General features: G+C 37.9%; 1 protein-coding gene across 2 annotated transcripts; it reads right to left on the bottom strand.

Moving 5' to 3' along the window:
• Nucleotides 1-8,215: 8,215 nt before the first annotated feature.
• LOC122653879 (heavy metal-associated isoprenylated plant protein 3-like) lies at nucleotides 8,216-10,014 on the bottom strand. Of its 2 annotated transcripts, XM_043847837.1 has the most exons (6): nucleotides 9,970-10,014; nucleotides 9,721-9,865; nucleotides 9,076-9,305; nucleotides 8,880-8,967; nucleotides 8,459-8,713; nucleotides 8,216-8,380 (listed from the first exon to the last, which is right to left on the bottom strand). In XM_043847837.1, the coding sequence occupies exons 1-6, from the start codon at nucleotides 9,976-9,978 to the stop codon at nucleotides 8,229-8,231; spliced, it is 879 nt and encodes a 292-aa protein (XP_043703772.1). In that variant the 5' UTR covers nucleotides 9,979-10,014; the 3' UTR covers nucleotides 8,216-8,228. The 2 variants fall into 2 exon arrangements, with proteins under 2 accessions (XP_043703772.1, XP_043703771.1); XM_043847836.1 differs by having other exon boundaries at nucleotides 8,216-8,713.
• Between the last annotated feature and the right edge of the window lie 235 nt (nucleotides 10,015-10,249).

A 10,249-nucleotide genomic window follows, 5' to 3' on the forward strand; every position in this document is an offset into this window, starting at 1 on the left:
AATTAGGTTGAGTCCTTAGAGTCTTGCCCTAATCAAAGGATGGTTTCCTTATATATCATGTCGTCTCCAAAATGTCCTTTCTGTCCTCAGAGTTGCATGTTCCTTAAGTTTGTTAGGAATCAAGGGGGGAGCCGTTAACCGAATTTGTCAGTGGCTGTGTTGGCATTGTCAGCGATCATGCTTTTTGTAGGCCAAGCGTAAAGTTCCTCATGCATGATTCTAGCATGAGGTTACGGTTAAGGGTCCAACTGGGTTGATTGGTTCGTATCATGCGAACCGTATTGGGCTTGGCTTCCTACATGTTGCCGTGTTATCGGAGATCTGATTCTGTGTATATCACATGACAGTTTTTGCAAATAAAATCAAGTACACTTGTCTACTCTTAACACTTGCCGTGTATTAACTATTGAAGTGATGAAACAAATAAATATTTCTCTTTTTTATAATAAATATTCTCGACATTTAAGCAACAATTATTATTATTAAAATGAAAAAAAAATTTGGGGAAAATATGCATGAATCTATTTACTTGCTAAGAATGAACTAGGCACAAAATGACTCATCTCACCACAAAATCCAAATAGAAAATAATAGCATATAAGATGATTTCATTTGGGATTTTAGACAAACACTTGTTCTTCTCCAGGAACACTCAATCCTGATGTGGAAAATGGTCGCTGATCATGAGTCCATGAGGTCATGTTTGGATGCAAATCCGAACCCGACACACCGACCCTGAGTGATAACTACTTGGCCCAGGTTATTACATATATATGGAAGCTGCCAAACATTTCACTGTCCTTACCTATAAATTCCACTTTCAGCTGATTAGGGCCAGGGGTGTCAAACTTGGACCGGCCAAACCAATCCAAATAGAAAAGGGAAGGAAAATACAAAAAAAAAATTTGTCATGAACCATCTACACTACACCGTATAATCAAGCTCATCACTAAGGGTGTCAATCTATAACTGGAATCGAAACCAAATGTTTAAAATTTAATTCAATTTTGATTTTGAGAAATAAAAATTCATTCATTTTTTATTCGACTCCGATTTTGGAGTAAAATTATCAATTTGAACAAAAGCGAATGAAATGTAACTCGGATTGACTTAATCAAATCTAAGCTACATTGAACCTTAAAAAACTTGAAATTTTTTTGTTCCATTTTGGTTTTGGAATTAAAATTTCATTTGATTCGGTTTGACTTTGGTTACAGAATAAAAGCATTGATTTGAATCAAATCCAATAAAATGTAACTCGTATAAAATGAACTTAAATCATATTAAACCCTAAAAAGTAACAACATAAAATTTCAGCTTTTCACTTCATCTCTTCCGCCTCCGTCTTCAACTACTCTTATAATGCTCATTTCGTTTTTCATGCTTTGCTTCTTCAAGGCCATTCCCAAGTTTTGTATTAACCAAGTAAGTTAACCTTTGAATTATCGAGACCGTATACGAACCGAATGATATAGGAAACACAAAACCAAATAGGAACTGAATAATTAAAACTGATCAATTTGATTCAATTTAAGATTATGAAAATTATTTGATTTTGATTTATACACATTGTATCCTGAACCGAATCAAAACTAAACTGAAAAAAACCGAAACTTTATCGGGTGACTTCCTTATTCATCACTATTTAAATTTTTTTTTTTTGGGTAAAGATCACTACTTAAAAAATTGATTTAAACAATAAGTCACTTTCATGATTTTTATAAATTTTTATGGGTTATGGCAATAAGTCACTTTTATAATAAATCTGATTTCATGTTGACATATGCATCATTATTAAATGGTAATTAAAACGCATTATTATGATGCATGCATGGTTGGTGTTTAATTATAGGTAAAATCTGGAAAGAAGTTTCATAATACAATCAATCACACATGCATGTATACCTACCTGCTAGATTCCTAATTAAAACCAAATAAGCCTGGAGAATAAGGACAGAAAATGGAGAAACTTAGGGTTTATTGTCTAATTACTCAATAGAAAAGTGGGTTTTATTTTTCCCATATTGCTTCAGTTGTAGTTGTTTCAGAGTAATGCATGAAACATGAGTTAGATTGGGTGAGGCACTAAAGGCTTTTCTTTCTTTCTTTCCTTCTATTTTCGTCCCACTTAGTTTCCTTGTGGGTGGATCTGGCGTCTCTTTTTGGTAGAAAGATATGGTTATGTCTCTTCCATTAATCTTCATCATTTCAGAATTATAAATGACTCTGATAAACATAACTTCACCCTGACCAATCAGGGAGCGCCACGTGACAAAGCCCAACCACACAAGATCACCACATGCGCGGATCGCGGTCAGACCATGGGCGCGGATCATCCTACCCCGGGCGCGGATCGTCATGGGCGCGGACCGCAGACCCGGGCGTGGCATGCTCGAAACACGTTGTGCACATACATGCCATCCTCAAGCACAAGCTCCTGTGGATCGCCGTCAGCAAGGCAACATGCCAAGGACTCTAAGCCACCGCCTATCTAGTCACGTAGTCTGAACGGACTCATTTACTAGGAACCTCATCTACCACGTAGATGAGGTCTATCCACCAAGGATGCCAAGTCTATCAAGGACACTACTTCTTACAGGTTGACAACTACCAGGTCTATCGTGACACCACGTCTCACAGGAAGACAACCTATCAAGAACAAACCCTGCTACCCAGGGACTCTATCCACTACGAAGATCACTCCACACCTACTGGGACTCTCCACACCACCATACACTCCTATAAAAGGGAAGGTACACAACCCCATCGGGGACATCTTAACTCATATTGAATACTTCTATTCATCTGTTTGCTCAGAGAGATCTAACTTAGGCATCAGAGAGTCCTAGGCCGGGATCACACCAGTTCTTCGTTGTCACCCAGGGTCTTTTGCAAGTTATGGCACTCGAAGGACCACTGAGCGATTTCTTGACGCAACAGACTCTATCTTTCTTTCTTTCTTGTTTTTTTTGATAGCAAGTGGATGTGTTGGTTCAATCCACACCGGCTTTAAAAATCAAGAATTGAGATCTAGATCGAAATCGATTAGAATTAATCTAACAACGGTGGAATTGACCAAAAAACAAAAAACCCAAAACCCTAAACCTTAAATCCTAGTTTTCGAACAGAATTGGTCTGATCCCAGATGGGTTAGAATTGAGATCGGGACTCCTTCCTGAAATATTCTTCAAGGCACTCTAAATGGTAGTGAGTGAAACATGTGTCGAGCAATTAGACTTTTAAGGTTTTGAGGAGTCGGATTAGCTGAACCATCTGAATCCAACCCCACCTCAGTTCCATGAAACACTACCTTATAGCAAGTGTTTCAGTCCTATTGATTTTTGCTATGTGGTACAATAGAGTTTTAAAATCTAAGGCTATGGGAGATTGCACATATGTGGTCGGAGTACTATAGGTGTATGTATGTATGAGTCTGGATCCTTTGTTGTACTGGGCACCTGCGGCACAACAAAGCCCATGTGACACACATGGTCTCACACAGTACGACAAAGGATTTTTATACATGCATAGATATAATAAACGAGGATATATGTTGATTCATGGGAGGGTAGTTATTTGAATTAAGCTCTTAAATTTGAGATGCAACTAATCTATTCACATTGTATAAAATCCATTCACATCGCAAAGTTTTGAAGTGGCATGGATGTATAGGAAAGGTTCCTATATCCACTTTTCCTAGAAAACCATTTTCCTACAAATCTTGGAATTACTTTCCTTCAAAATAAATTTTTTTGGTTCAATGGTATTAAATTCAGGTCCACCAATAAGATTCAATTGTCCACAAGGTGATCACAAGAGAGTATGACATTAGATGAGAAGGTAAATGACTGAATTTAGGGCTAATATTTGATACAGACAATTGTGATAATTTTCTAAATGTCTATTAATAATTAGAATTTCCATATCACTCTTCCACGCCGTAAAAATGTAAAATAATTGCAACACCCAACAATTTTGTTGAGGCTTACTAGCCACAAGAAATTTCTCACAATTTTAAAACAAAATAAAACTGTTAAAAATACAATAAAAATAATTAAATATAGCATCCAATGCTTGAGATGAACCATGAAAATGCACACATGACAAGTATATCCAATTCCTCACGTGGGGGTGGAAATGACCACCCTTCCCCCTGCCCAAAAACACTGCCCAAGGTGGGGTCCACTCCCCCCTATTAGAGGAATTGGAAGAATTGGAGGTACCCGCGAATTAGAGGTGATAATTATTCGTATATCCAACGCATGGGTGAAGAGAATATAGTCAAAAGATAATTGAACAAAATTCAGGCTTGCTATCCACATACCTTACTAATATTTCCCATAATCTTTATGAGGTTAGATCGACAATTTGATCTTACACATTGATTCCTACAATCCATGGAAGATTAACATGTAATAGAGATTGATCACAAATATATAAAGAAAGATCGATCAATTCTTGACAACAGAGACGAATTCATCAAATCTTCAAAGAGATTTGGAAGTGATATAGCTTGGAGGAATTCAGTTCTCATCCCCTTACATCTTCTTTACAAGAGGGCAAGACATAAATAAGTGCCAATCTGTTTCCTTTTCAAATTATCAAAATGAATTTTTTTTTCCCGTCAGGTTCTCTGCCCGATACGGTTGTTCAATTCCTCTTATTGGGAGGCGGAAATGATGACTTAACCTCACTCGGGCAATGTGTTTGGGCAGGGGGTTAGATCATCATTTCCAGATCTATTATCTCGACATCTATTTTAATTAAATGACAGAAATTGTCATTTGTAGTGATACCACCCTTAACTAACTTTCACAAAAATTAACAAAATTTAGGATTCAATTTAGATTTCCATAATAAAAACCAAACAAAGCATCGAAAAATTCTTATCCAAAGACGGCACAACTACCTACGTAAATGACCTGCAACACCTACACCTAACTGTCGACATAGCATTAAATGGTAGGGAAAAAATACGCTACCTAGTCGTGTCGCTTCTGCACTCAAACACAGAAATGCGTCAAAAGTATTGTGCTACCCTCATGAAATCAAAACCGTATCTATGTTGATACCCTTACATGTGCTCTCATTGATCCCCATGTTGGTGCATGCGCTACAACCCGACAACGATCTCTTGCCGTAAATGGTATTTATAAAATACAGTCTCTAGTTATAATTGGTGAAGAGATCTTGAAGGCCAGATTCAAAACATTCCAAAGATCCACATTAGGCAATTACCATTCACTCACAGAACATACAATAATCACGGATCTGGCTCTCCTCGAGCCGTGGTGGGAGCTGGAGGGTCCAGCCCAGCAAAAACACCCAAAAATAGTTGGGGGGGGGGGGTATGGTCATTTCATAATGGATCCTACCTATAAAATGACCAAAACTAACACAAATCTAACACAAATCATCCGAAGTCAGCTTATATGGACCTAAAATAATCTAACACAAATCATCCGAAGTCAGCCAATCAAGTGGTCATTATCTTTATTTTAAAAAAATTAAAAAGAAATCTCGTGATCCATAGGATTGGAATCTCATATATAAAACATATGCCATTATCTTTATATTTCTATATTATATGCAACAAACGCACGCGCCCTTTGAGCTGTCACTCTGTTGTTGATTGGAGAGTGAGTGGTTCTGTTGGGGCTCCCACTACTACTAAGCAAATCTGTATCAACAACTATCAACGGTTCTGATGGGTGGACGAATTGGAGACATCTTCCATTAGGTGGAATATTCTCTCCCCCACCCGCCTACTTTTGTCTCGACCTTACCACTCAGTCACCAGACTCACCACTCACCATTCATCACCCCATAGTACCACATGCAGACATGCTCTTCAGTTCTTGTATTGATATTCCAATTTCCAGCTAAAAAATAAAAAATAAAAAAAATTCTTTGATATTTTATGTTATGCCGAGATCTGCTCGAGCTCCTCTATAATCGAATCGTCCTGTACAAAAGAACAAATTTGGTTGAGGAGTGCCACTTTGAGCGAACGGAATTAGTTTCGATGCCTAAGTTAGATCTTGTACAACAAATAATCTCAAAATAGAGAAGAGTGTGAAGTGAATTGCCCCTCATACCTCATACCTGCGCGATGCTTGGCAATTTATAGGATGGAGTTTGTAGTTCGTCATAGGTGCTTAGTTGGTGCTAGACCATTGTTCCGGTCTCTAATTTGTATAGGTGGCATTACTCTAGTGCGGACATGTGTCACAGTGAGTCATGTGGAAGGCATGATCTTGAGTCACGTAGGTTGCGTGCTGTGAATGAAGTGATGTTGACCCTTGGCTTGCTTGTTGATCTGGAGATGTGATGTGGTTGGCTCGGCGATGGTATAACCGACCCGAGCATAAATATTGGGTTCCGTAGTTTTTTTCCTTGTGTCGCTTATTTTCGATCTGTGCTTTACAAATTAGTTCGGCTCGATCTTGGCAGATTATTGAAGGTGGCACATGGCTGAACATGATTGGTTGCTCCAGAATATATCTATCAAATTCAAATCCTCTTGTGAACCAAATCTGACGCTCTTTTCAGAGGTGTATTTGTATTTGTAAGTTGTAACTAAGGTTCACTTGGGATGGATTCTATTTTAATTTCAGTTTGATTTTTTAAAATAAGTCTACAAATATGTTTTTATTAAGAAATTGAACTGTTTAGTTGCATCAATTCAAAATATTTCAAAACTCAAAAAAAAAATCAAAATTCTTAGTTCAATTTATAATAATAATAATAATGCCTTTAAGTCTAGTCAACTATTATTATTATTTCCTGGGTGGGAAATGGGAGGGTTTTAGGAGAGAGAATTGCTTATTTTGGTTTAATTCTTAGGAAAAAAGAAAGTTGCCCGGTCACATGGCGCTTATGCCCAAACACAATCTCCTAAAATGATCGCCCATGCACTCCCTTACAAAATAAAAAATCCGCCCTCAACGGATGCCCATGCACATTTCCCTCATTGGCCTTGCGTTGTTGTAAGGACCAAATGGCCAGACAACGTTCTTTTTATTACAAATGTCCAATAACATTTATAACCTCATTATATACACATGTTCATTAAAGTGTTTAATGTGAAATAGTTCAAATCGATTTCTTCCAAAAATAGGTGAAATAGCACCTCAACAATTTCACGATTTCTATTGAAATTGATTCAATTTCACAGAAATAAAATGAAAAAAATTGTACTAAACACCTTCTGAAATTGAAATCACCCCATCAAATAATTCTCGAAATCATACCAAAGAGAGCCTAAGATGTGTTTAATACAATAAAAAGGAGAGGGTTCTCTAAGCAAGCGGTATAGGGGAGCGCAAGAATAGTATTGTATATTGGAGGGCATCAAGGTCATTTCATGATAAGAGGACAGAGATAGAAACATAGATCATCCCAAGCCGTAATAGAAAAAGAAGCGTAATCAAAAACACTTCCGAGCCTCATATTCTAAAAACTTGCAATGTGCAATAGCTTCCAACTATACATAAATTCTCATACCAAAAAACCCAAGAAGAAAATACTATACATAAATTCACAATACCTACTTACAAGAGTTAGATGGTTATTTGTCCTTTCATTGAAAGAATAAGGGTATAGAAATCATGGTTCTAAGTATTCGTATCTTAAAGGTCCATACATATGGGAAGGAGAGAGATATACTTATGGAAATACTACATAGTTTTTTTCCCTTATTAGAGAATACCTTGTCTTTTCTAATCATCTAGAAATGAAAATACACCTATACCCTCTTGTTTTGAACAGAACAGAAGAAAGATATAAAACTGCTGACGTAGACCAGACTCGCAACTGAAAACTATTTCCTACCAGAACCAGCAAACTACTTCCCTCAAATAAGACCCGTAGCATTTTAACCTAAAAACAAAAAAATCCTATATATTGTCAGACCACGTGTCACCAATTTAACATTGGAAGTCAAATGATCACTGGAATAGGACAAAATTGAATTGAAACAACTAAGAAATTGGACAAAATGGGGACATCACAAAACACTACTATTCTTCTAAATTTTAACTAAACATCCAACAACACCGAATCCACCCTGGCCGGTTCGTTGAGCTAAACCTATCGAACTGCCTCTTTCTCTCTCTACTATATACTCTTGGCCGATTGGCCCCACACCTTTTACACTGTACTTTTTAGTTTCCCTATTTACAAATTCTCTCTCCTCTCCCTCCTCTCCCTCCTCCTTTTTCCTTTTTTCACATTATGGAGCAGGCGTTCGGGTTCTCGTCACTGAAAAGCTGAGGAGGGTACACGTACTCCACCATGTATCCAGGAGCATAGTATTCGTACTTGTTCACCTCCGCCTTGTTTGGTTGTTCTTCCTTCTTCTCACCCTCTCCTCCTCCGCCTGCGGCGGCAGCAGCTTTGTCGTCTCCACCACCCTCAGCAGCCTTCTCTTTCTTCTCTCCGTCTCCGCCACCGCCACCGCCATCGCCATCCTTCTTCTCTCCACCTTCATTGTCCTTCTTCTCTTCCTTCTTCTCTCCACCTTCTTTGTCCTTCTTCTCTCCACCTTCTTTGTCCTTCTTCTCTTCCTTCTTCTGTTCTTCTTTCTTTTCCGGAACAATCTCTACACTCCTCTTAAGTTTGTCCTTAAGGAAAGGTATGAGAGCTTTGACGTCCATTGTTCCCTTCACTGTCACCAAATCCTTAGCTGCATCAATGTTCACGCTTTCAACGCCTGTGGACAAAAATGTTTAAATCAGTTTCGTGAAATGAAAGAAACGAGAAATCCAGAAACTAGCTCGTCGAGAGGAGATTAACTATTTTTAATTAATCTAATCGTAATTAATTAGTTCAAAAAAAGCCAAAAAAAAATGTCATTATTCATAAACAAGCTCACTCACCTTTAATTTTCAAAATGATTCGGCGAATTTTCTGGATGCAACCGTCGCAGTGTAATCTGATCTTCAGAATCACCGTCGTTGCCGGAGCCTATTAACATTAATTAACCAAGGAAACGTGATTAATTTTTTTTATTAATTAACATGCGATCGACTCTTGATGTTTAATTTTAAAAATTAATATCCTAATTTGTGGTACCTGTTTGATTTTCTTATCATCTGGTTTCTTCGCCGATTTTTCTTCCGTCTTTTTGTCTCCATCACCCCCGCCGCCACCACCATCTTTGCCGCCGTCTTTGGGCAAGGGGGAGATGAGTTCAACCTTCTTCTTCGTCTTCTGCTCTATCCTTTCTCGGATCTTCACTGGATCCACCTTCCCTATCACCGTAAGCTTGTTACTGCTAAAGTCAGCTTTCACATCTTCAACACCTTCAACCACCACCACCACCAACAACAACAACAACACAATAGACAGGAGACAATGTTAGATGTTGGCTACCGTGCGTGTACCTAATCAATTTGCGCCACTGGACTTGGAGATTTACTTGAAAAAACAGAGAACTTAAAACGAATCAAATTAATGACGAAGAAGTCGAAATTTGAAGTCAATATATCATTGAAAACATTGAATATTTCAGATTTCGAGTTCCGTATCAAATACGAAGAACTAAAAAGAACTATTATCAGATTCAGATTACTTATAATAATAAATAAAAAAAACTTTGGCCAATTTTTTGAATTTGAATTTCAACTTCGTTGAATAATGGAGATTGGAATCCTAGGAGAGGAAAATGGAATGGGGAAAATGTAGAATATGCTACAAATGGTACAGAGAGTGAATTACCTTGAAAACCTTTGACAGCGCGTTTCACTTTCTTCGCACATCCTTCGCAATGCATATCCACCTTCAAAACCACCATTACCGATCCGTCTTCCTTCTTCCCTCCTTCGTCCTTCTTCTCACCTTCATTCTGGCTCTGATTTTCCTTCTGCAGAGAGAGGGAGAGAGGGAAATAGATAAGCAATAGAAACACAATAAATTCCTCGAATATATCGGAACTTCTTCAGATTTCAGAGAAAGAGGGCAACCCACCTCACCCATTGGCTTGCTTCCTCTCTTTCTGTTCTGTTCTGGTATGAATGAATTGAAGAAGTAAATTCAAAGCACTGGTAGTGGAATAAATAGACAGAGAAGCGGGTAGTTGTGAATTGCGATGGCTTTATGTTATGCATGATGATGATGATGATGCATGCATGCATGCATGCATGTATGAGTGATGATGAATCACTCATTTTAGTATTTTACCCGCCCTGGATCTTGTCAGAAAATTTGTCTCAACCCTCTAATCTCATAGTAGGGTCCACAAAATAGG

This window comes from Telopea speciosissima, chromosome 3 (assembly GCF_018873765.1).
Source record: "Telopea speciosissima isolate NSW1024214 ecotype Mountain lineage chromosome 3, Tspe_v1, whole genome shotgun sequence".
In the NCBI taxonomy this organism is placed as follows: domain Eukaryota; kingdom Viridiplantae; phylum Streptophyta; class Magnoliopsida; order Proteales; family Proteaceae; genus Telopea; species Telopea speciosissima.